This window comes from Rhinopithecus bieti, unplaced genomic scaffold (assembly GCF_001698545.2).
Source record: "Rhinopithecus bieti isolate Rb0 unplaced genomic scaffold, ASM169854v2 scaffold_36166, whole genome shotgun sequence".
Lineage (NCBI taxonomy): Eukaryota > Metazoa > Chordata > Mammalia > Primates > Cercopithecidae > Rhinopithecus > Rhinopithecus bieti.
In genome coordinates this window covers 351767-379388 of record NW_016815144.1, presented here as the reverse complement: position 1 = coordinate 379388, position 27622 = coordinate 351767, and the positions used below count along the sequence as shown (strand labels likewise).

The 27622-nt window shown below is 40.5% G+C and overlaps 1 protein-coding gene across 1 annotated transcript in view; it reads left to right on the top strand.

The window, feature by feature from the left end:
• Positions 1-27622, top strand: part of LOC108515828 (amyloid beta A4 precursor protein-binding family B member 1-interacting protein-like) — a gene marked incomplete at its 5' end in the record, with an annotated part of 55454 nt that overhangs the window by 19082 nt on the left and 8750 nt on the right. The window contains 3 exon segments of the mRNA XM_017852984.1: positions 2041-2127; positions 4968-5111; positions 10604-10714. Of these exon segments, the coding sequence (XP_017708473.1) occupies positions 2041-2127; positions 4968-5111; positions 10604-10714 (342 nt within the window).

The following is a 27622-nucleotide window of genomic DNA, read 5'->3' as shown; positions in this document are numbered from 1 at the left end:
AAATTTAAATAGTTTTCTGAATTCTATATTATGACTGCATTAATTCATAATATAACATCCTTTCAAATAACAAGTAAAAGTTTAAAAATCTTGGAAAAAATATTAAAATAAACTTTTTTCAATAAGAATTACCAAAAGAATTGTACTTGACCAGCCATGGTGGTTTATGCCTGTAATCCCAGCACTTTGGGAGGCTGAGGGGTCAATTTGAGACCAGCCTGACCAACATAGCAAAACCCATCTCTACTAAAAATAAAAAAAGTTAGCTGGGCATGGTGGTGCACACCTGTAATCCCAGCTACTCGGGAGGATGAGGAAAGAGAATCCCTTGAACCCGGGAGGCAGAGGTTGCAGTGAGCCAAGATTGCACCACAGCACTCCAGCCTGGGCAACAGAGCAAGACTGTGTCTCAAAAAAAAATTGTACTTGACGTATTTCCTCCCAGCTACTTAGGAGGCTGAGTAGGGGAGATTACTTGAGCCCAGGAGTTCAAGGCTGCAGTGAGCTATGATCATGTGACTGCACTCCAGCTTGGGTAATAGAGCAAGACCTTGTCTCTAAAAAAAAGGAAACGAAAAGAAAAACTCAAACTTCAGTGTGCATAAAAATCATCTGGAAAGCATATTGGAATGCAGAGTTCCAGGCCTCATCCCAGAGATTCCAATGTAACCCAGGAACATGCATTATATCAAGTTTCAAGGTGGTCTGGGAGTTATACTTGGAGAAACACTCCTATGATGTAAATAAACACTTGTGCCTAGATTCGGGAGGGTCCTTAATTTAGTCACAGTGCTTCTGTGATACACTTTCTGCCTTTAATACATTTGTTATTTTGTAAAACTCCATGTTTTTACATAAAATCCTCAGCACTTTAACTTTAACAGTGGTCTTTCATTATCTTCACTGTGCATATGGATACCTCAGCTGCACTTATTGTGTAAAAATTAGTCCTTGAGTGCTCGTGATTTTTTGGAAACTCACACTTTATTTTTAGCCATCCTGTTGATATTCAGTATTAACAAAGTATGATCCAGAAATTAATACAAACCATGCTCAGAGACCATGAATCCACTTGTGAGTTCTTTTATTTTTTTATTTTATTTTTTTGAGACAAGGTCTCACTCTGTTGCCCAGGCTGGAGTGCAGTGGAGTGATCATAGCTTACTGCAGCCTCAAACTCCTGGACTCAAGCAGTCCTCTAGCCTCAGCCTCCCGAGTAGATTAGACTACAGGCATGCATGCCACCTGCCTAGCTAATTTTTTTATTATTATTTTAGAGACAGGGTCCTACTATGTTGCCCAGGCTGGTCTCAGACTCTAGGGCTCAAGCAATCCTCTTGCCTCAGCTTCCCAAAGTGGTGGGATTATGGGCATGAGCCACACCCAGCCTATGAGTGCTTTTAGCTCATAGTCCTCCCTGTCTTTGTTTAGGTTGGTTTTCTTTCCAGAAATGCCCTTTATGCTTATTTCTGTCCTTAGAATTTGCTAAATAGTAAACCTTGTGTTGTGATTAACCCAGGCAGTTCTTTTAAAAAATAAAAGAGGTTGCTAACATTTACTAACATCTATATTTCTGGATTCTCTTGATAAGCCAGAATCCTGCTACCTTACAAGGCCTTGAGCTCCCATGTGGCATCTGCCTGCCAGAGCAGTTTCCCTCTTGAGCATAGGACATGAGCTTGACCTTCACTCCAGCCTCCAGCTCTTGCCAGTGCCTTGGGGACTTCCAGCTTCCAGCATTTAACATGCATGGTGCACGCATCGACTTCAGCAATTAAATGATGTATTTTTCACTACTGTTTTCTATCTTCTGTTTTTTCATTGACTGTACACTATGGGAGGGTGAGGAGGTTTCACTCCTGCCTTGTGATGCGGTATCAGCATTTGGGAAGGCCCTGATGATTGATTGATAGCGTATGCTCTGGTTCCCTGTTTATTTCACACAATTAACATCTTCTTTCCTGCAAGACTGTGAGTTCCTCGCAGTGTCTAGCATGGTAATGAACACTTACTGATCTGATCTTTTAACATTTTATTTAGAATTTCTACTTGGATAACAGAGGAAAAAAAGAAAGCAAGGAAACTAATGAGAAAATGAATGCTAAGAACAAGGAATCGTTACTTGAGGTAAGGTTAATTTTGCAGAATGGAAGAAAAGAGAAGGACATTTGCTCTATCTATTTTTAAGTCATTTTCTTCCCAGAACAATGGAAAAATCTAAAGACACACTGAAATTTCAAGTTGGGGTGTTAAAATCAAATTATTACTAAATTATAGCTGTTTAGATCATTCAACTGTTTTTCTTTTTTGAGTCATTTGTTACAACATGTGGCTTTAGACAAATGAAGTGGGATTCGTAATTCTTGACTCTTAAAAAGACTTGACAGATCCTCGTAAAACTCATCTTCTGGCATTCCATATGTTTCATTACTTAAGTGCTCCACGGAAGTCAGACATAAGACTTCCAAATCTTATTTAAAGGGACCTCTAAGATGCTCTCCCAACATCTCAGATGTGGTCGGAAGCGTGAGATTCGGAGTCAGGGACCCATTACAGGAGGTGGCCCTGCCCAACACTGTTCATTTGCTAATGGGACAGTCCCCGCCCCCCTGAGAACCTCAGTTTCCGAATTGTATTGAATCATCACAGAGATTCAGGGAGCTGGGGAAAGTACTGTGTTGATGACCATACAGATGTCTGTGATGACCACTATTGGGGCGTGTTCCAGAAGTTCATTTGGCAATTGATTGTTTGGAAACTTCTAGTGAGTTTTCACATGCTAAAAATCAAGGCTCTGAGCCTTGCATGGGGGCACACACCTGTAATCCCAGCTACTCAGGAAGCTGAGGTGGGAGGATCACTTAAGTCCAGGAGCTCAAGGCCAGCCTGGGCAACAAAGCAAGATCGTCTCAAAAAAAAAAAAAAAAAAAAATCGAGGCTCTATTTGCAGCACATAACGCAGTTGAAATGAGTGCCAGATCTCAAGTCACAAATGGCCATGCTAGAGCTGCCCAGGTTGTATTTCCCTGAGACAATCCATGGACCTTTTCCTGAGTTAGTAAATTTTGGACCTCCCTTGAAAAATCAGAAGACCTGGTGATGCCCTCGGCCCCGTTACCTGGAGCCAATTGGCTCATGCTGAAGAGCGCTCTCTCGCGTTCACTAAGGTTCCGCCCAGACCTTGGGCATGTCTGTTGCCTGCCTGCTTTCACAGCCCAGTACCAAATAAAGCAGCTACCACAACCAGCTGCCACTCCCAAGATGCTGAGCTCAGGTGTTGCAGGTTCTGTTTTCTGGGAGCATGAGCACAATGGGCATTTCCCAGGCAGGCCCAACAAGAGAGTCCTTGTTCCAGGACTTCAGCAATGTTTTACAGCTGCATGTAAAAGAAAATACAAAGCGTGCTATGCTATGAAAAATCATTATCTTGCTGTCTAATTGGGGTCAAAACCTGAATTTAAGAGATTATTAACAGGATGACTAATACTAGCCAAATTTGGGGAGAAATTGGGGAGTGTGAACAGAAATGTTTTCCAGCTCTACTACATAAAAATGTACTTGGAAGATGCAAAATCCAGTTATTTCGCATTTATGAAACTAAATGAGAGGATATTGAAAGTTATAAAAGGAAAGCGAAACATAAATTTGACTATTTGAGTTGTAAAATAGAATAATATATAATTTTATTCTATTGATTTTTAAGACAAAATGTGTTAAGAATTCTGTAATTCTGGCCGGGCGCGGTGGCTCAAGCCTGTAATCCCAGCACTTTGGGAGGCCGAGACGGGCGGATCACGAGGTCAGGAGATCGAGACCATCCTGGCTAACATGGTGAAACCCCGTCTCCACTAAAATACAAAAAAAAAAAAACTAGCCGGGCGAGGTGGCGGGCGCCTGTAGTCCCAGCTACTCTGGAGGCTGAGGCAGGAGAATGGCGTGAACCCGGGAGGCGGAGCTTGCAGTGAGCCGAGATTGCGCCCCTGCACTCCAGTCTGGGCGACAGAGCGAGACTCCACCTCAAAAAAAAAAAAAAAAAAAAAAAAAAAAAAAAATTATGTTTTTTTATACAAATTTTGAATTTAAAATCTACATCTAGATGTGCTTTGTTATTCTTTTCTGATACTGATGTATTAATAACTGCCTTCTTCCTTCTTTGAAAAGAAAACTATCCCAAGAATAAAATATTAACTTATTTATTTTATTCTTTTATTTTAATTTTGTGGGTACATAATATGTATGTATTTATAGGGCACATAATATATTTTGATATGGGCAAGGAATGTGACATAATCACATCATAAAGAATTGGGTATCTATCCCCTCAAGCACTTATCCTTTGTATTACAAACAATCCAATTACACTCTTTTAGTTATTTTTAAATGTACAATTAAGTTATTATTGACTATAGTCACCCTGCTTTGTTTTCAAATAGTAGGTCTTATTCATTCTGTCTATTTTTTTGTACCCGTTAACTATCCTCCCCAATTTTATGTGTTGAATTATATATAATAATTATTCTATTTACAAGCAATGAAATAGTAACTATTCTACTTACCAGGAAAGTAATAATTTTTCTGTCTTCCATTTTATAGTAACATTAATTGCTTTTATTAAATGCTTACTTTTACAATATGCCAAGACTGTACTCACAACCTACCTTATGAAGTTGCGCTATTATTATTCCATTTTGACAAGTAAGTGAACTGAGGTTTAATGGCCCACGGTCGCAGAGCTAAGTGGTGAAGAGGCCTTGGGGCCTAACTCAGGAGCCAGGATTCTTGACCGATGTGTTATTCTTCCTCTCTTCTGGCAAATAGTATATAACATAAACATATGCATTCGATCAGAGCTCTACACAAAATTGACTTTTAGTTTAAAAGCTAATTTGCGAGTTTGTTTAAATGTGAATAAAAATGCATGCTTTATCTTTCGTGTGTGTCTTGTGTCGTCGGAATCTCAATTTCAGGAAAGTTTCTGTGGAACATCTATCATTGTACCAGAACTGGAAGGAGCTCTTTATTTGAAAGAAGATGGAAAGAAATCCTGGAAAAGGCGCTATTTTCTTTTACGGGCTTCTGGAATTTATTATGTACCCAAAGGAAAGACTAAGGTTAGAAAAAAAAAAATCAGTTAGCAATAAAGCATTTCATGAGAGTGAAACTAAAGAAATTCTTACGTGGCAAGTTAAATACATTCTCTGTTGCTGCAGATTCCTTAATCCTGCAACATGTATACAAATAGGACAGTATTACTGAAATCTTTTTGAGCTTTTCTGTAGCTCTCTTGAAGGTAAAAGTATTTTATCTATTTTAAAGTCAGGTTTCAAAAATGATGGCAGAAGCACTTTTCTAGAGATTATTTTGTTTCTTTACCTATCTATTTCCAAGGACTTTTTACCCCTATTGTTCTACAGTCATTATAGTTAAATTTCTTTTATCTGGAATCATACAGGTATTAGAAGTCTTGATAAGATTTTCTTTTCTTTTTTTTTTTTTTTTTTTTTCTTTTGAGATAGAGTCTCACTCTAACCAACAGGCTGGAGTACAGTGGCATGATCTTGACTAGCTGCAACCTCCCCCTCCCAGGCTCAAGCCATCCTCCCACCTCAGCCTCCCAAGTAGCTGGGAATATAGGCGCACGCCACCACACCCACCTAATTTTTCATATTTTTTGTAGAGATGGGTTTTCCCCATGTTGCTTAGGCTGGTCTTGAACTCCTGAGCTCAAGCAATCTGCCCACCTCACTCAGCCTTCCAAAGTGCTGGGATTACAGGCATGAGTCACTGCACCCAGCTCTCAACTAGATTTTCCTTGAGATTTTAGCCCTTAGACTCTGAATATTTTTAAATCGTTCTCTGAGGTATACTCTGAATTTCCCTGCCTAATTTAACAGGGTATTTTAGACATCATTTAACTTTTACTTGGTGATTTGGGATTATTGCCTCAAATTTATAAGTATGTAGTAAATTGTTCCTTGAAATGTAATTTTAACTCTTATTCTGACCATCAGCTCTCTCTAAGACTTTTCTTAGAGGATTAGGACATTTCACTCTTTCGTTCACCATTAATATATGTCTAATCTGTATCTTGGGTACGCAGAAGCATTTTGCCTTCCCTTCCAAATGCAGGACACCACCAGTGGTATATTCATGCATTGCCAACTTCCTGTGATAAAGCTTAACCCACACTTCCAAGCTGATGAAGTTACGGTGAACATCCAGGTCCGCAACCTCCAGTAAGGAGACTCTTGTCTCTGCCGGAAGGGGCATTATGGCTAACTCTTGGTCTAGGACAGCTACTGTTCTCCTTAGCCTCTTCCACTCTGCTCCCAGCCTTAGATCTGATGCTTTCCCATCTCTGCCATCTCATTCCAGTCCCACACTGGGCACCTCACAACTGACCCACAAATAATTTGTTTTCTTTTTGAAATGTTTATGTCTTAGGCATTTGAATATAAATGGTACATATAAATAAATGTGTAACAAACAATATACTCTGTGATGAGAATTAAAAGTGTTTACATTTGGCCAGGTGTGGTGGTTCATGCCTGTAGTCCCAGCACTTTGGGAGGCTGAGGCAAGGTGAATCACTTGAGGCCAGGAGTTCTAGACCAGCCTGGCCAACATTGTGAAACCCCATCTCTACTGAAAATACAAAAATTAGCTGGGTGTGGTGGTGCACACTTGTAATCCCAGCTACTGGGGAGGCTGAGGCATGAGAATCACTTGAACTTGGAAGGTGGAGGTTGCAGTGGCCTGAGATCATGCCACTGCACTCCAGCCTGGGTGAAAGAGCGAGACTATGTCTCCAAAAAAAAAAAAGTGTTTACAGTAGAGTTGGACAAGAATACCTTCTCTCACTGTTACCATTAACACTGGGTTGAGAAACTAACTAGTACATTAAAGAAAAGAATAAGAAGTATAACCAACAGAAAAGAAGAGGCAAAGACTGATTTTTCACAGTTGACATGACTGTCTACCAGCAATATGAGACACCCAACTGAAAAACTGTTAGAACCAAATAAATGTGTTAACTAAGAAAGTTTTTCTTTACACAAACAATATATATAATGCAAACTACAATGCAAAAGAATCTATGCAGACTAGAAACAGAAAATGCGAAATACCTAAGAATAAACTTAACAAGAAATGTTCCAGATCTGTATGGCATAAAATATAAAATTTATTAAGAGAAATGAAGTAGAGCTGAATCAATAGAGAGGTACCATGTTGCAGGCCAGGCGCGGTGGCTCGTCTGTAATCCCAGCACTTTAGGAGGCTGAGGCAGGCGAATCCCAAGGTCAGGAGTTTGAGACCAACCTTGCCAATATGGTGAAACACCATCTCTACTAAAAATGCAAAAATTAGCCAGGCATGGTGGCAGGTGCCTGTAATCCCAGCTACTTGGGAGGCTGAGGCAGAAGAATTGCTTGAACCCGGGAAGCGGAGATTGCAGTGAGCCAAGATCACGCCACTGCACTCCAGCCTGGGTGACAGAGTGAGATTCCACCTAAAAAAAAAAAAAAAAAAAAGTAGAAGAAAAAGAAAAGAAAGGTACCATGTTGCTAAATGAAAAGTTATTAATTCTTCCCAGTTTTCTATAAATTTAATGTAATTTTAATAAAAATATCAGTAGGATTTTATTTACTTGAAATTCACAGACTGATTCTACAGTTCATGGAAAAAAGACACTGTTCCAAAATAGACCTTCCCAAAATTGTGAAGAACATCAAGGTAGATCTCCTGCCGTGCCAAAACATTAGATATAAACAGCACAGCTAGAGACAAACAGGTTGACAGACAGCCATCTAATATAAGAGAAGTTAAAGTTAGAATTTTATATCACAGCAGTGGGGAAAGAATGTGGCATTCAACAAATAGCAGTGAAATAACTGTATATCCATTTAGAAATATAATTTCCTACCTCATTCCATGTACCAAACTAAATTCTTGATTGATTAAAATATCTTTAGAGAAACATAGTATAAAATTCTAGAAGAAAATAGAGGTTGGCTGGTGCAGTGGCTCATGCCTGTAATCCCAGTACTCTGGGAGGCCGGGTGGGAGAATAGCTTGAGCCCAAGAGTTCAAGACCAGCCTGAGAAACATAGGGAGACCCTGTCTCTACAAAAAAAATAAAAAAATTAACGAGGATGGCGGCACATGCCTGTAGTCCCCGCTACTTGGGAGGCTGATCGGGGAGGATCACTTGAGCCCGGGAGGTCAAGACTTCAGTGAGCCATGTTTGTGCCAATGCACTCCAGCTTAAGTGACAGAATGAGACCCTGAAAAAAAAAAAAAGAAAGAGAGAGAGAGAGAGAGAGAGATGGATGGAAGGAAGGAAGGAAGGAAGGAAGGAAGGAAGGAAGGAAGGAAGGAAGGAAGGAAGGAAAGAAGGGAGGGAGGGAGGGAGGGAGGGAGGAGAGAGGAAGGGAGGGAGGGAAGGCAGAGAGGAAGGAAGCGAGGGAGAGAGGGAAAAAAAGAAAATATAGGTTAATGTTTTTATAATTTTGAGCTGGAGAAAGCTTTCCTAAGCAAGAATAAAAACTCAAAATTATAACGAAAAAAATTGACAGATTTGACCTTATAAAGTTATTTTAAATACCTTATGGCCAAAGATAACAAACAAGAAGTGAAAGACTGACTACAGTGAGAGAGTACATTTGCAACATGTATAAACAGTTATGAATATCCATAAAATATAAAGACTTAAACAAATCAATAAGAAAAGGTAAACATACTTACAGAAAATGGCAAAGCATTAAAGGGAAAATTTACAGAAAAAGAAGTACAGGTAGCCACCGCATAACTAAAAGTTGCTCTGTCTCACTAGTAATCAGGAAATGTAAATTAAACATGAGATTGACACAATAAACAATATAGATAATATCCAAATTTTGGTGAAAGTGGGTAAGAAAAAGGGACACTCACGCCTGGGAGATTGGAATGGAAACTCATACGGCCAAACTGGGGGACAATTTAGCAAAATCTATGTAAATGTAAAAGGGAGGAAAAATCCTTTCAATTGGCAACTCCATGCTTGACAAATCTATCTCACAGAAATATAAGCTCATATGCACAGTATTTGTTGTAATAGCTAAATATTGAAATAACTTCTAATCCTCTGTAGCAGAATAGTTAAATAAATCGTTACCCCTGTACAGTAGAATTCTCTGCAGTCATAAAATGAATGTCATCTATTAATTCATGTGTCTTGATATAGAAAGACTCCTAGATGCAATGTTAAGAAAAAGAAGGCAGGGGACAGTGGCTCACAGCTCTAATCCCAAACACTTTGGAAGGCCAAGGAAGGCGGATCGCTTGAGCTCAGGAATTCAAGACCAGCCTGGGCAACGTGGGGAAATAGAACAGAATAAAATACTACCAAACAATTAACTATGGTACATTTGGAGAAAAGAACAAAATAAGAAAAAGGGGTGGTGAAGGAAGATGTGCATTTTATTTAAATATTATGATATAGATTATGTATGTTTATGGGTTAGAGTGATTTAGATATTTGTGAATTTATTTAATTATATTTTTAATTGTGACTAATATGCCTTAGTTTGTAACTTAAAAATGTAAACTTTGAACATCCAGAAGAAAATATCTTGTAAGAAAAGAATGTACAAGCATATGTAAAGAAATAATTGTGCACTAAGGTGTAAATAGTTCTGCCATCTATTCATCTATTCACTAACTAGGTAAAGAATTACAGAAAGCAAAAGAAAAAAATAATACAACACATTTGTAGTTGAAGTGTAACCAAATATGCAGATTACAGGCTGCAGCCTTCACAGTGCCTGTTATCCGTGGAGGAGAGGTCTCTGTTTCCATGGCAACACTGCCTGCAGTAAAGACAACTTGTGAAAGAAATCCTTTTTCTCAGGAGGAAGTGCATGAAGTGTGTGCTAATTTACTGAGCATAAGTTTATCTCTCATTGTTCGTCCTGAGGGGGACTTTTTTTTTAAATGCTCAATCACAAAATCCATCACGGACTTAGAATGGCAAAAGTCAAAATGAAATTTCTGGCTAAGTGGTCACCTTGTCTCGACTGCATCGATAATGACATCTCAAGGACAGTCCATCCTGACTCTGGGAGTCCCCAGATAGGCATTAGAACAGCAGTATAATCTTTCACTCCATTTCTGGGTCAGTGGCACCGATTTTCCTTGGCTGTACTCTTTTAAAAATTAATTTTATTTTTTGACTGACAAATAATAATTGTACATATGCACAATGTACACAGTGATGTTTTGATACATATAATGTATGGTGATCAGATCAAGGTAATTAGCACATCCATCATCTTAAACATTTATCCTTTCTTTGTGTTGGGAACATTCAATATCTTTCATACTGGGAAAGATTTATGCATAGATCTTACTAAATTGTCCCCCAATTTGGCCATATCTGTTTCCGTTCCAACCTTTCAGACTTGCCTTTGAGAAAAACCGTACATCGCAGATGTTTATATAAATTACCCAAAAGTCAATATTTTCTTTACTAAAATGTAATCCTTAGTTATGCCGTGAAGGACAACTCTGGAAAATTGTTAACTGTCATCTCAGTTGAAGTTTTATTTTTTTCCCTGTCTTTCAGACATCTCGAGATCTGGCGTGTTTTATACAGTTCGAAAATGTCAACATTTACTATGGGACTCAGCATAAAATGAAATATAAAGCGCCCACTGACTACTGTTTTGTTTTAAAGGTATGTTATAAGAAGTCATTCATTTAGATTTATAAGCAATTTAAGTTAATCTTTTTTTCAAGGAAGAAAATGTTAAATGTTATATACTTAGTCACATGTGTAACAATAAGAAATTGTTCAACCAAAATAGGAATGAGGGAAACATTTCTATCAATTTAGGGCATTTTCCCCAAAGCCTCCTATCTGAACCTAAAACTTTAAGGTAAATCTGTCTGGGGATTTCTTCACTTCTGAAAATGAAAGTTCCATATTTTAAACAAATTAATTTATAATTTTATTAATAAGACTAAAAAAAGTTTTCAGTTCTTTATTTATTGGGCTCATTCCAACGTAATAAGTTTTTAGAAATTAGAAACTTGCAAGATGTCCTAGAAAATGTATAGAAAATAACCAAAAAAATTGTTTTAATTACTGGGTCGTGAAACTTAAGGTGTATATTGTCAAAAGCCAATATGTATTATCCAATGTTAGATATGGTTTATGCTTTTTTGAGACAGAGTCTCACTGTGTCACCCAGGCTGAACTGCAGTGGTGCAATCATAGCCCACTGAAGCCTCAGCCTCCCAGGCTTAAGCAATCCTCCTGCCTTAGCCTCTCAAGTATCTGGGACGAGAGGTGCGCACGACCACATCAGCTAATTTTTGTATTTTTAGTTAAGACAGGGCTTTACTATATTACCCAGGCTGGTCTCAAACTCCTGGACTCAGGAGATCCACCTACCTTGGCATCCCAAAGTGTTGGGATTGTAGGCATGAGCCACCACTCCTGGCCAATTTACATTTTTAAAAATTAGAATCTCAGATCAGTCTGATCAGGAGACGAGTTATTACAACCACACATGTGATGTGTTAGAGCCTTTCTGTATGCCTACAGAACTCTGGATTGAGGACTATGGTAAGTTTTTGTCTGTGTTTCTTTTTAGTCAAATACAGTAACCAGGCCAAATCAATCATATTTAGTAATTTTGACTTCCTGAACAATTACAACCACTTATTGTAATCATCAAATAATAATTGGTTGAAATTCTTGGCTTTATCAAGGACTCAGGATATTCAGTGGTTTTCATTCAGATGTCCTAGCCTTTTTTTTTTTTTAATTCCTAAGCATCCACTTTTAAGTATTTATGGATAATATTATACTAGCTCAGTCAGCCTGATACTCCCCTAGTGGTTCTCAACCAGGCCTTCTGCCTCCAAGGGTTGTTTGGCCAATTCTAAAGACATTTTTGATTGTCATAGCTTGGGGCATGGAGCAGGGACTACTGACATCTAGTAGGCCAGGTATGCTGCTGAATACCTTGCAGTGCACAAGAAAACCCCCATGCCAAAGACTTCTCTGGCCCCAAGTGTCAACAGTGCTGCTGTCAAGAAACCTGCCCTAGACAGAAAAGCCCCAGAATGATGACTGTGAAGGCACTGAAGGCAGGGAGAAGGCTGGATCCATTCACTCATTCGTTCATGTATTCATTTAATATTTGTTGAATGCTGGCCGGGCGCGGTGGCTCACACCTGTAATCTCAGCACTGTGGGAGGCTGAGGCGGATGGATCACTTGAGGCCAAGGATTCTAGCCCACTGAAGCCTCAGCCTCCCAGGCTTAAGAGCAATCCTCCTGCCTTAGCCTCTCAAGTATCTGGGACGAGAGGTGCGTACCACCACACCAGCTAATTTTTGTATTTTTAGTTAAGACAGGGCTTTACTATATTACCCAGGCTGGTCTCAAACTCCTGGATTCAGGCGATCCACCTACCAAGGATTCTGGCCAACATGGTGAAACCCTGTCCCTACTAAAAATACAAAAAGTAGCTGGGCATGGTGGTGCATGCCTATAGTCCCAGCTACTTGGGAGACTGAGGCAGGAGAATCGCTTGAACCCGGGAGGTGGAGGTTACAATGAGCCGAGATCACACCAATGCACTCAGCCTGGGTGACAGAGAGAGACTCTGTCTCAAAAAAAAAAAAAAAAATTTGTTGAATGACAACTATTGTTCAATGACAAGGATTATTATTATTATTATTTTTACTGCCGCATTCCCATCACCTGGAACAGTGGTGGGGCAATGAAAAAAATACAATAATTCCTGTCCTCATGGAGTTTACATTCAACATGAGGAAAATGGTAAAGAACGAAAAATATGTAATGTAATGTCAGGTAGTAACGAGGAGCAATATGAAGTAAGGCTGGGGCCAGGGCTCCTTTGGATGGGGTGTTCACAGAGAGGCTCTCTAGGAAGTGACATTTGACAAAAGATGTGAGCGAAGTGAGGGAGCAAGAATTACCTGCAGTACGAGCCCTCCAGGAATAAGAACGGGAAGTGGAAAGCCCTGAGGTGAGAGAGGTCTGTTTGGTCAGAAGGAAGAGAGATGAGGAGCATGCCCTGCCTGCTTCTGGTCCTCGCCCCTCCTTGTCTGTTCCTGATATAGGAAAAATAAGAATAACGGCAAGCACTGACATCGCATTTTCTTTATAAATGTGGTATGTGTGCAGAGAGACTCCCCAGCCAGGAAGTGGCCAAGTCAGAATGAGAACTCAGGCAGTGTGGCTCAGAGGCTGTTCTCTCAGACAGTTTCTCAGGCCCCCAGAGATCTGGACACGAAGCGTTGCCCACTACCCTGCCCCTCCCACAAGGCCACCTGCCCTTGAGCCACGTCTTCCCGTGTTTGGAATCCTAAGACCCTGATAAATTATAAAAATGGAGCATTCCAACACACTTCATCACCAAAGCATTGCCCACACTTCTTAAATCAGGAGAAGGTTTTGGAGAAAGTTTCTGAAACGCCACTTGGTAAACTGGCTGAATCAGAGTCACTGGAGACTCATTACAAATGCAGTTTCCCAGGCCCTAGGCCCACTAAATCAAAATAATGATGGAACCTAGGGTTAGGGTTAGGGTTTAAGGATGGAGCCTAGGAATCTTCATTTTTCCTAAACATGGTCAAGTTTTCTACCAAGTGTTAGAATGTATCCTCACTCTAATGAGGATTCATGTAGTAATCATGGCTTAGTTGATGATGAAATGGCCTTCAGAGTGGGCAGACAGGATGAAAGTCTAGCAGAAGGAAGCAGGAGCCAAATCCCAGGGCTGGGGTCCAGAAGCCAGAGCAGGGATATCTGTCAAGAAAAAGATAAGGTCTCTGACTAGAGGTTCCCAGCACGGGGATTTAGACACAGTGCACAGGGGAGGGACTCAGTTTCTCAAACTAACACATAAGTTTGGGATGAGGACCTACAATCGCCAGGACTTGAACTGTCTGACCTAGAACGTGAGGTTATCCTGAGATTACACCAAGAATAGAAATCCTGGGTCCCAGAGTATTGAACTAGAATTTCTAAAAATTCCTACTCTCTAAGGTCTGAGTCGTCAAGAGAGAGTTGAGGATCTCCCCAAAGGAGAAAGGGGGCTCAGAGTTGGAGAAACCAGCAGGATCGATGGATCTGGGAGTAAGAGTCATGAGCAACCCTTGCAGAATGTGTATTTCCTTTTTTCTCAGGATGATGATCAGTTCTGTTCTAAAGCCAATTTCCTCATGTGCAATCACCCTGCTCATTTTGTTCTTAAGCATGCTTCTCAGTTCCTTCCCAAAATATTGAGATTTCTTACCAATTTGCTGAGTAAAAGGGTTACTGTTGAGGTTTAGAGAACCCAATTTGTTTATGAACATTGTAGTCTCTTATTTCCCTTTTTGTCTGCTGTTTTAAAAAAGTAAAAACTCTTGCTGTTCTTTATTAGGGTTAGCCAGTTTCCAAAATGCAAAGAATGTGTGGCAATGCAAAGAATAGATGGCAAGAGGGATTAAGGATACAGGGAGGCATGTTAAGAGATTTAGGCCAGGTGTGGTGGCTCATGCCTGTAATCCCAACACTTTGGGAGGCCAAGGCGGATGGATCACCTGAGGTCAGGAGTTTGAGACCAGCCTGGCCAACATGGTGAAACCCCATCTCTACTAAAAATGCAAACATTAGCTGGGCATGGTGGCATGTTCCTGTAATCCTAGCTATTCAGGAGGCTGAGGCACGAGAATTGCTTCAACCTGGGAGGCGGAGGTTGTAGTGAGCCGAGATCATGCCACTGCACTCCAGCCTGGGAGACAAGAGTGAGACTTTGTCTCAAAAAAACAAAACAAACAAAAAAAGATTGCATGATTTCATTTCATGGCCTGATAAGTCCAGGCTAAAGTTTATCCTTCAATATGAGCTTGACGACTATGGCTGTTCATGAGAGGTGCTGTCAAGATTGGCGTCTGAGTCCTGGCCCTGGCACCTAGTAACTGGGTCACTATTGAGATGCTAAGCCTCATTGCATCATCTTCAAGAGATAAGAGCACCCAGCCCTTCTTTTGAGAATTAAATATGATATGCCTACAAAATCATTAGTGCAATGTCTAGAAACGTATCAGCACTTAGTAAGGGGTAGTTATTATTGCCATCTAGTATTAAATAAATCTCTTTATTAACCAGTGGTTCTCAAACTTTAGTATGCATCAGAACCATTTAGATTGTTAAGACACAGATTGCTAGGCCCCCAGGATTTTTTATTTAGCAAGTCTGGGATTGGGCCCAGAAATTTGCTGTTCTTTTTTTCCTATGTATTTATTCATTTATTTTTTAATTGACACATAGTAATTGTACATTATGACACACAATGTGTTGTTTTCATATATGTAAACATGGTGTAATCATCAAATCGTGTAATTAGCACAAACATTTATCATAAAATCCTCTCTTCTAGCTATTTGAAATATACAATGCATTATTGTTAGCTATAGTCACCCTATCTTGCAGTAGAGTATCAGAACTTATTCCTCCTAACTGTAACACTGTACTCATTGACAAACCTCTCTCCCCATTCTCTCCAGTCTCTAGTAACCACTATTCTACTCTCAACTCCTATGAGATCATTTTTTTTAGATTCCACATATGAGTGGAATATAAATGTTTTTGTATTTTCTTTATTCATCCACTGATGGGCATTAGGTTGATTCTATATCTTAGCTATTGTGAACAGTGCTGCAATAAACATGTGAGTGCAGATATCTCTTTGACATACCGATTTCATTTCCTTTGTATATATACCCAGCAGTGGAAATACTGGATCATATGGTAGATGTATTTTCAGTTTTTTGAGGCACCACCATACTGTTTTCCGTAATGGCTAGACTAATTTACATTTATGCCAACAGTGCATAAGAGTTCTTGTTCTTCCACATCCTTGTCAGCATTTGTTATTTTTTGTCCTTTTATCATAGTCATTCTAGTTGGGATGATGCAAAATTTCATTGTAGTTTTGATTTGTATTTCCTTGATAGTTGGTGATGTTAAGCATTTTTTAAATTCCTATTGGCCATGTGTATGTCTTCTTTGGTGAAATATCTATTCACGTTGTTTGTCCATTTTTTAAAAATTGGATTATTTGGGTTTTTTGCTAGTGAGTTATTTGAGTTCCTTATAAATTCTGCTTGTTAACCCTTAGTCAAATGTATAATTTGCAAATATTTTTTCTCATTCTGTAGGTTGTCTCTTTACTCTGTTGATTGTTTTCCTTGCTATGCAGATTCACAGTTTTGGGTCTTTCTTTTTGTTGGTTGGTTGGTTGGTTGGTTGGTTTTGCTTGTTTTGTTTTGTTTTTTTGAGACAGAGTTTCACTCTTGTTGTCCAAGCTGGAGTGCAATGGCGCAATCTCGGCTCACTGCAACCGCCGCCTCTCAGGTTCAAGCAATTCTCCTGCCTCAGCCTCCCGAGTAGCTGGGATTACAGGAGCACGCCACCATTCCTGGCTAATTTTTGTATTTTTAGTAGCGATGGGGTTTCACCATGTTAGTGAGGCCTGTCTCGAACTCCGGACCTCAGGTGATCTGCCCTCCTCAGCCTCCCAAAGTTGCTGGGATTACAGGCATGAGCCACTGCACCAGGCCAGTTTTGGGTCTTATATTAACTATTTAATCTATTTTGAGATGATTTTTGTTTATGGTGAGAAATAAGGGTCAAGTTACATTCTTTTGCATGAAGTTATCCAGTTAACCCAACACTGTTTATTGAAGACACTATCTTTCCCTCATTGTGAGTTTTTTGGTTTGTTTTTCTTGTTCTTGTTCTTTTGGAGGGGGTGGGCACCTTTGTTTAAAATCAGTTGGCGGTAAATGCATTGATCTAGTTCTGGACTCTCTGTTTTGTTCCATTGACCTATGTGTCTGTTTTTATGCCAATACCACACTGCTACAGATTTGTAGTATATCTTGAAATCAGTTTGTGTGACTCCTCCAGCTTTGTTCTTTTTGCTCAAGATTGCTTTGGCTATTTGGAGTCTGTGTTTCCATATAAATTTTAGGGGTTTTTTTTCCTGTTTCTCTGTGAAGTCTGACATCATAATTTTGATAGGGATTGCTTTGAATCTGTAAATTACTTTTGGTAGCATGGACATTATAAAAATATTAATTCTTCCAATTTATGAACATAGGATATCTTTCTGTTTATATCCTCTTTGCCTTCTTTTATCAATGTTTTATAGTTTTTGTCATAGAAATCTTTCTCCTCTTTGGTTAAATTTATTTCTAAGTATTTTATTTTTGTGTAGGTATTGTAAATGGGATTGCTTTCTTGATTTTCAGATAGTTGGCTACTGTTGCATAGAAATGCTAGTAATTTTTGTATGCTGATTTTGTATCCTGAAACTTTATCTGTTTATTAGTTCTAACAGTTTTTTTGGTGGAGTCTTTAAGATTTTCTACATATGAAATCATATTGTCTGCAAACAGGGACAATTTGACTCCCTCATTTCCAATTTGGATGCCTTTTCTTTCCTTCTCTTGCCTCATTAGTCTCGCAAAGAGTTCCAGTACTGTGCTGAATAGGAGCAGTGAAAGTGGGCATCCTTATCTCTTTTGAGATCTTAGCGGAAAAGCTTCTAATTTTTTCCCATTCAGTGTGATGTTGGCTGTGGGTTTAACATATATAAACTTTATTATGTTGAGGTATATTTCTTCTACACCTAATTTGTTGAGATGCTGAGTTTTGTCAAGTGCTTTTCTGCATCTATTGAAATAAGCATTTGGTTTTTAATCTTTATTCTGTTGATGTGATGTGTCACATTTATTGATTTGTATATGCTAAACTATCCTTGTATTGCTGGGATGAATCCCACTTGATCATGATGAAAGGTCTTTTAAATATGTTATTTAATTCAGATTGCTAGTATTCTGTTGAGGGCTTTTATATCTACATTCATCAGGGATGTTGGCCTGTAGCTTTTCATTTTGGTTGTGTCCATCTCTGGTTTTGGAATTGGAGTAATGTAGGCCTCGTAGAATGAGTTTGGAAGAATTTCTTCCTTTTCAATTTTTTGAAATAGTTTGTGAAGAATTCGTCTTTATATGTTTGTAGAATTCAGCAGTGAAGCCATCAGGTCCTGGGCTTTTCTTTGATAGGAGCCTTTTTATTACAGCTTCAATTTCATTACTTGTTATCGGTCTTTTTAGGTTTTCTATTTCTTCCTGTTTCAATCATAGTAGATCATATGCATCTAGGATTTTAGTCATGTTTTCCTAGGTTTTCCATTCTGTTAGTGTGTAATTATTTATAGTAGTTTTTATGATCTTTTGTATTTCTGTAGCATCAATTGTAATGTCTTTTTTTCATCTTTCATTTTCTTTCTTTCAGTCATCTTTCTTTTTTTCTTAGACTAGCTAAAGGGTTCTCAATTTCATTTATTTTTCAAAAAAAACTTACTCTTTGTTTTCTTAATATTTGTTTTTAGCCTCTTTTAGCCTTAATATTTATTTTCCAAATGAATGAAATTAATCTGTATTTCATTTATGCTCTGATCTTTATTATTTCTTTTCACCTACTAATTAGGGGTTTAGTTCTTATTTTTTCTAGTTCCTTGAGATGCATCACTAGATTGTTTATTTGAGATCTTTCTTTGGCTGAAAAAGTCTTTATCACCTTCGTTTCTGAAGAATAGTTTTTCTGGGTACAGTATTCTTGGTTGACAGGCTTTACTTTATCTTTCATCACTCTGAATATATTGTCCCACTCTCTCTTGGCCTGCAAGGTTTCTGCTAAGTCTGCTGCCAGGCGTATTAGAATTCCCTTATGTGTTATTTGTTGTTGTTTTTTTTCTTGCTGCTTTCAGATACATCTCTTTGTCTTTGACCTTTGGGAATATGATTATGATATATATTAGGGTATTTTATTTGGGTTGAATCTGATTGGTGACCTTTGACCTTCCTGTGCGTGGATATTTGTATCTTTCTTCTAATTTTCTATTATTATTTATTTGAATAAGCTTTCTATCTCTTTTCATTCTTTACTCTCTCTTTAATGTTAAGGATATGTAGATTTGCTCTTTTGATGGTGTCCCATGGGTCTTGTAATTTTTCTTTATTCCTTCTCATTTTTTCCTTTTTTCTCCTTTGACTATGTATTTTCAAATAGCCTGCCTTCAAGCTCACTGATTCTCCTGCTTGATGAATTCTGCAGCTGATGTTCTCTGTTTCATGTTTCATTTTGTTTGTTATACTTTTCAGCTCCAGGATTTGTTTGTTTTTTTAATTATTTCTATCAATCTGAAGAATGTTTCTGATAAATTTCTGAATTGCTTCTCTGTATGTTCTTGAAGTTTGATGAGTTTTGTCGTAACAGCTATTTTTGAATTCTTTGTCTGCCAGATAGCTGGCACCTCTTTTTGTCCATTTAGAGAGACCATATTTTCTAGGCTATTCTTACTCCTTATAGACATTGGGCTCTGTCTTCGCAGTGTTGAATTAGGTATTTGTTTCAGTCTTCCCCGTCTGGATTTGTTTGTGACCCTTCTTTTCCAGTGGGCGTATGCAGAAATTGTGAGCAGATTGACTGTTATATGTTATTTCAGCACTAGAGGGCCTCCTAAGTCCAGGTTAGACCCAAATCCTACATTAACTCTGCCGAGGATACACTGTCCAAACTACATGGGCCCTGGGACACCCACAGAGGGCCCACTGGATGGTGTGGGAAAGCCAGTCAGACTCTCAAGTCCAGAGGTTCTATGGACCATGCCTCCCACAGCACAGCATAAACAGCACATCTGGTGCATCATTTCATCTGGCAGGATGGTGAGCCACTGCCAAATTTATCCACCTGGCTGCTGCTAGCCTCACCCCCTCTCTTTGTCCCTTGCTGGCCTCATGTGTTTCAGTCCCATTGGTACTTGGTACTCACAGTGCTCTCCATAGGCCCACGCAGAAGCAAGCCTCCCACAGAGGGCCCCAGTATGGTAAGAAACCTGAGTGTGAATCCAGGGGGACTTTCCATGTGTGGGCACTGCAGTGGCTCGGGGGAGGGGCAGCATAGTCAGGGAAACCATCCCCTTACCGTCCAACTGCGATTTCACCCATTTTTGCAGTCCAACGGGGCTTCCCAGTCTCACTCACGTTCAGTTTCCTTAGCCCGCATAAAGGCAGTTTTGTGCATGGATAGAAGCCATTCCTTCCTGCATTCTTTCTCATTCCATTCTGGGGCTAGATGCAATGGGGTAGAAGTAAATATCTTCCAGGAGAAATTATGCTTCTATGGAGACATGTTAGGAAGTAGTGGAATATCATGGAAGGAGCGCTGGAATTCTGCCCTGTCGCTCACTTGCTTCCTACCTCTTACTCAGCTATATTTTTCTTTACAGTATTTTTCACAATGAAAATTATATTACTTTAGTGTTTTGTATTTTTATTGGCTTTCTCCCATAGTAGAATATAAATGTCAGAGAGCAAGGACTTTTTCTATTGTGTTCACTATTGTGTTCCAGAGCTTGGAGTGATATTTGACACATTGTAAATTCTCAATACATATCAGATGAATGGAGAGATTAATGGATGGGTAGATGGACAGATGAGTGGGTGGACTGATGGATGGACGGATGGATGGAATGCAGATCAAAGCCCCCTGCACCATTGTGCCCTTTAAAACATGGTTCAGGCCAGGCACAGTGGCTCATGCCTACAATCCCAGCACTTTTGAAGGCCAAGGCAGAAGGATCGCTTGAGCCCAGGAGCTTGAGACCAGCCTGAGCAACATATCAAGACCCCATCTCTACAGAAAAACTTTTTAAAGCAGCAGGGTGTGGTAGCATGCACCTATAGTCCCAGTTACTCAGAAGGCTGAGGCAGGAGGATCGCTTGAGCCCGCATTCAAGCTTGTGGTGAGCTATGCTCCAGCCAGGGCAACAGAGCGAGATCCTGTCCCTAAAGAAATGCTTAATTATCTGGGCACTATGGCTCATGCTTATAATCCCAGCATTTTGGGAGGTCAAGGCAGGAGGACCACTTGACCCCAAGAGTTTGAGACCAGCCAGGCAACATAGGGAGACCCCCATCTCTACAAAATATTTAAAACTCAACCTGGTGTGGTGGTGCACACCTGTAGTCCCAGCTACTCAGGAGACTGAGGCAGAAGGATTGCTTGAGGCCAGGAGTTTGAGGGTGCCGTGAGCCACAGTGACACCGTTGAACTGTGGCCTGGGCAACAGAGCAAGATCTCTAAAAAAAAAGGCAAAGAAAGAAAGAAAAAGAGAGAGAAAAAGGAAGGATAAGAAAGAAAATAGAGAACAGGATTGAATGTCCTAGTTTACTTCCTCTTTACTTCTAAATTTATTCCACGCAGTAGCTCTCCTATCTCTTGACTCTGTATCTCAGAGGAAGACGGCTTCCATCTCTAATGTGGCCTCTGGAACCACACTGTCAGCCACTCCCTTTGGCTTCAGCATCTTCAAACCCCTCTCCAGACAATTCTTCTCTTTTCCTTGGGCCACAAACATTTTCAAATATTCCTTGATTTGGGGGCTCTAACTCACTCATTCACTCCCCTCAGTTGTATCTGCCCCACCTCTTCAAGCAGCACCTTTGGCCTCTGTCTTCTCTTTAACTCAGACTTTCTGAGAAAGTGATGATGCCCTCCATGTCCTCACTTTTGGAGGCCGAGGCAGGGGTATTGTTTGAGGGCAGGAGTTCAAGACCAACCTGGGCAACATTGTGAAACCTCCTCTCGACAAAAAATTCAAAAACATTAGCCGGGCATGGTGGTGCGCACCTGTGGTCCCAGCTCCTCAGGGGGCCGAGGTGGGAGAATCACTTGAGCCTAGGCATTGGAAGTTGCAGGGAGCCATGATTGCACCACTGCACTCCAGACTGGGCAACAGAGGCAGACTGTTTCTCTACAAATATATACATATATCTTCTGAATTTTATTTATTCAGACCTTGGGGTACATCAGCAAACAAAACAAAGGCCTGTGGCTTTGTGGAGTTTGCATGCTACCAGGCTTCTCCCTGCACCTCTGTGGAAACTGCTATTATTAAGATTTCCAAAGAATAGTGGCTTTCTCCAGTCCTCATGGCATCTTTTGCATTGATGATGCATCCTCATTTTATAATCTTCAGCCTGGACTGCTGCTCTGCTTCTGCTGGTGCCTCCTCCTTCCCTACACACTATAATGCCCTCTAAGGTCCTAAATTCAGTTCTCACCAGACTCCCTGTGCTCTAGCTGAGATCATATTCACAGCCACAGTTCCAATCATTGTCTGTGTTGGAGACAAATAATTCCCAATCCGTAGTGGACAGTCTCACCTTCTTCCCTAGCCCTACACGTGTGGTAACCACATGTCTGAGGGGAACCTCTATGACAGACACTGATTTCAACCTTTCCTCCATGCCCTGCTTTCCACAGTCCCTTAAAGATGAATGGCACCATCACCTACTGTATTTGTTTTCTAGAGCTGCTGTAACAAACTGCTGCTAACTAGGTAATTTCACAGAAATTTATTTCTTGCACAGTTCAGGAGACCAGAAGTCCCAAATCAAGGTGCTATTGGAACCAGAAGTCCAAAATCAAAACCAGAGTTGTGTTCCTTCTGAGGGCTCAGAGGCAAAATCTGTACCCTGCCTCCACACTTGTCCTAGCTTCTGGCAGCTCCCAGCAATGCTGGCATTCTTTGGCTTGCAGCTGCGTGATGCCAATCTCTGCCTCCCTCAACACATGATCATCTTCTTTCTGTGTCTGTGTCTGTTTCTTCTCTTCTTATAAGACCATGTCATTTTGGTGATGGTTTTTGTTTGCTTGTTTTTTGCTGGTTTTGGTGGGTTTTTTTGTTTTTTTTTGTTTGTTTGTTTGTTTTGTTTTTTGAGATAAGGTCTCGCTCTGTTGCTTAGGCTGAGTGTGGTGGTGTGATCACAGCTTACTGCAGCCTCAACTTCCTGGGCTCAAGTGATCCTCCTGCCTCACCCTCCAAAGTAGCTGGGACTACAGGTGCACACCACCACACCTGGCTCATTTTTTGTATTTTTGCAGAGACAGGGTTTCACTGTGTTGCCGAGGCTGATCTTGAGCTCTTGGACTCAAGCAATCCACCCACCTTGGCCTCCCAAAGTGCTGTGATTACAGGTGTGAGCCACTGTACCCAGCTCACACCAGTCACTTTGGATTTAGAGCCCACTTTCATCCAGGATGACCTTATCTGAACTTTATCACATCTGCAAAGACCGTATTTCCAAATAAGGTTACATTCATAGATACCAGGAGTGAGTACTTCAACATAGCTTTTAGGGAGGGGGAGATAATTACACCCATAACATCCACCTGCTCTACCAAGCTTGAAACAGAGAAAGCATACCTGATTTTCTTCCTCTCCCCATTTCTCATTAATCTATGAGCAAGTTCTTTTATTTCCCATCAAGGTCTCCCACTGAGCCCTCCCTCAGTTCAATCTTATTCTTCACTCAAGATCCATCTTCCTCAGAGCGCCCAGTGACTTCCTGTGTCACTGTGCTGTTTTAAAATATCCAGTGCCCCCCACTGCCCGGGGATCATGTCTAGATTCTAGTTTGACTCAGGGGTCTTCACTCAGATTCCTCTCCAGCTTAATTTCTGCTTCTTCATTCCATGGTTTCCAGACCTTTGCCATATAGAATTTCTCCATGTTCTCCATATATATTACAGCATTCTGTCACTTCTTCCAAAGACCCTTACTTGGCCCATTTTCAAACTTTTAATATGGAACATACTATTTCATAATCACATTACTAAATATGTGATTTGATTACACATTTGATTACATCATGTGTTTACATACATCTCTCCCTAAAACACCTCCAGCGAGCATTGCCCAATTATCACGTGAGCTTTCTTATTCCTCTTTTTGTTGTTTGTTTGTTTGTTTGTTTGAGATAGGGTCTTCTCCAGCCCAGTCCAGAGCACAGTGGCACAATCATGGCTCACCACAGCCTCGAACACCTGGCTGCATCTATCCTTCCACTTCAGCCTCTCCAGTAGCTGGAACTACAGGTGTGCGCCACCACGCCTGGCTAATTTTTGTACTTTTTGTAGAGACAAGGTTTCACCATGTTGCCCAGGCTGATCTCAAATTCCTGGCCTCAAGTGATCTGCCTGCCTTGGCCTCTCAAAGTGCTGGGATTACAGGTGTGAGCCACTGGCCCCTGCCTCTCTTACTCTTCTTAATGTACCTAGGAATTAGCATACTTCTTAGTACCCAGAGATATCTGTTGAACAAAATAGGACCTTGGTTCTTTCACTACCTTTGGCCTTGGATAAATTGCTTAGCCTCTCTCACCCTGTTTTCTCATTTCCTAAGTTCAGAGGGTCTGTAAGAGCCCTTTAAGCAGTGGCATTCCACAATTGCCCTGACCTCTGTGTGCTGTTCTCATGTCCCAAGAGAGCTTCTCTCTCTTTATGGTCAGGAACAATCAAATCAGTTGTGAAAGAGCCTGGCCAGTGACATTGCACCAGCATTTTCCTGAAACCTCTTTGCAAATGATTATTCAGCAAAAGGCTCGGTTAGGCAATAAGCTCCTTGGCAAAGTCTCAAGACACGGTGGAGAACAAGCTCAGTGACTTGCTCTATGATGTCTGCAAACCTGAACGATTTCTACATCACCAAGGGAGCTGGAAAGGAGCTTGTTCCCATTAGGTAGCTCATCTCAGAACCATAAAATCTGAGGATTGCTAGAGAACTTAGAAGTCATATAATCCTCCTGTATACATCCACAGCACACATGTAGTGTAAGGAAGGAACTTGGTGAGACCTGACCTATAGCAACGTCTATACATCATCCCATCATCAAGGGACTGTTTTATGTTCAAAAGTCATTTTCTTTAAGGGAATGACTATGTTTTACTCTATTTCAATGAATAACATACTTAAGAAATTATTTATGGTGCTTCTTAAATGGATAATTGTTGCTTTGTGCATTTTGTTGCAAACACGATGCGATTTAGCCTGCTCTGGAAACTTGGCTCTCACGTGACATCTACCAAAAAAAAAGTAATAGATGAACTTGAAGGTCGCAATGTCAGCTTTTTAAATGTCTGGGGGATGGGGCAGAATAGTTGCTCTCTAAGAACAATTGTAAACATTTAATTGCTGAAGAGACCAATGCTTGCCTGTCTTACATGACAATCAGAACACAAATGCTGTTTGTAGGCCAGAGAGCCGTGTTTCTGGTGCTGAAAGACAAGGGCATTGGTTTGGCTTTGCACGTGTTATCATTGAAGGCAATGCTGGCGGCATTTGTGGGCTGTTACATTCCAGCCAGTGAGTGCTGGCTTTAGTATATTTTTCATCAATACGTCCTTCAGGTTAATTAAGATAACAAATCCTTTTGGCTATCGGGCCGTATTACCTGAGTTGATAGATATTTCCGATTTTAAGGGCCTCCAAGGAGGATCATTATTGGAGTAACATTTGCAAAAATAAAATCTAGCATTCAGAATGAGGGAATAAGCATTGAACCTCAAAAACAATAAAATGCCCAGCAGCCATTCAAAAGTGTTTGCTGTCATCTGCTGGCCAGACTGCAAAACTACAGCAACATTCAGGCGCCTGATGTGAAGTTGTCGCCGTTGGTAGAGAGAATGTCTGTGTTCCTGTTTGCTATGCCCAAGCAAATAGGAACTGACCGTTCTTCGAGCAATGGCGATGCAATTTCTGAGGCCTGAGCGAGCTACATAAGCAATACATATTTAAAGACAAAAATATGAGTAGACTTTCCTCAATTGCCTGAAAATACCAAAAAGAGGAATTTTTTTCTGTCATCTCTTCCAAGTCTGAGATTTAGGTGTAATAGCTTAATACAAACATAGAAATTCTAGGTGATTAGTCAGGAGACCCCGAGGTTCTAGTGGGGGTCACAGGGTGGAATGTATAGTAACCTTTCTGAACCTCAGTTTTCTCATTGGTGAAACCAAAAATTACTAAACTGTCATCAAGCTCTTTGAGTCTATAAAGGTCTTGTTATCCTTTCTGGACAAAGGTAACAATCCCACAGGTTCTTGCAGGCTGAGTCATTAAAAGTCCAGCAGAGTGACTAGACGCTGCCAGTCAGATTCCAACTGAAGTTTAAAGACACGAGACCCTTTGCTTAGATCAACTTTGAGAATAGCCATTTCCTTGGAGGTCAGTGATTTAAGATGGAAAGCGAAAGAGAAGTGGAGAGGTCCATGCAATACCCGAAGAGAGGAATTGGACAGCTTTCCACCTTTCCTGCCAACTGAAGAGCAGACAGATGCTTCCAGCTCTCTTTGCTTTCCTTTCCACTTTCAGCCCCACCAGCAAATGAGGATTATCCTAGCAGGATTAATAAATCCTCTGAGGACAGGAGGAAAAAGAAAGAGGTGGTACCATACCCCCCACCCCACCCCCCCACACACAAGATGCTTGTGGTTGTTAATTATTTTTCTACATAATAAAATGTATTATAATAAACCTTCTAATGACCTATGAAAATTTACATGGCACATATTAATATCTTAGAACCTATGTTTGGTTGCCGGCCCCTCGCCTGATGTCGGCAAGATTTCTAACTCAACACGAAATGTTGTGCTTGCTTCTTTTCTTCAAGTATTCCGACATCTGGACTGGAACACCTGCCATGTGCTGGCCATGTGATAAGCAATGAGGGTCTTCAGCAGTGAATAAGACAGATGTAGTTCCCACCCTCATGAAAGACACAGTCTATCTGAGACAGATACAGAAAACAGAAACTAACTGGGCTTGGTGGTTCATGCCTGTAATCCCAGCACTTTGGGAGGCTAAGGTGAGAGGATCACTTGAGCCCAGGGTTTCAGCACCAGCCTGAGACACATAGAAAGAGTGTTTCTTTAAAAAAAAAAAAAAGAAAGAAAAAAAGCCAAGCATGGATGCATGTCTGTGGTCCCAGCTACAGAGGAGGCTGAGGTGGAAGGATTGTGTGAGCCCAGGTATTAGAGGCTGCAGTGAGTTGTGATGGCACCACTGCACTGTAGCCTGGGCGGCAGAGTGAGACCCTGTCTTAAAAAATAAAAATTAAACCAGAAACAACAAAAGCAATGAGGACTAAGAGGAATGCCAGGTGTTTCTCTTTCATGCTTGCTCATTTCCTTGTTATCTTTGTGAGCTCCTAAAAGGCCTGTTCAGCAACCGGAACCACTGCTTAGTGCCACTGGCACTGAGTGTGATAGACAGAAATAGTCCTCCAGGGTGTCCATCTGGAAGCCACTGGCCCACTTGGGCAGCAGATAGCAGTTAAGAAGGAAAGGTCATCACAAAACTCTGAATTTTTAGAAGCAGAAATAACCCTAGAATCAGGTTTTGGGAGTTATAAACCCACAATTCTCATAGGCTTTAATTCTATGACATAAGAATTATCTCAGGTAAGTTCCCTTATCTGACAAATGGAGAAGCAGCTCAGATTTCTCATGGGGATAGAGACATGATGGATGTGAAAACCTTCCAAAAGTTAAAAAGCATAAATGAAAATTATTATTGATAATATAGTTAGAAGTGCTTACAAGCAAGGCATGGTGGCTCATGCCTGTAATCCCAGCACTTTGGGAGGCTGAGGCAGGAGGATTGCTTGAGGCCAGGAGTTTGAGACCAGCTTGGCTAATATAGTGA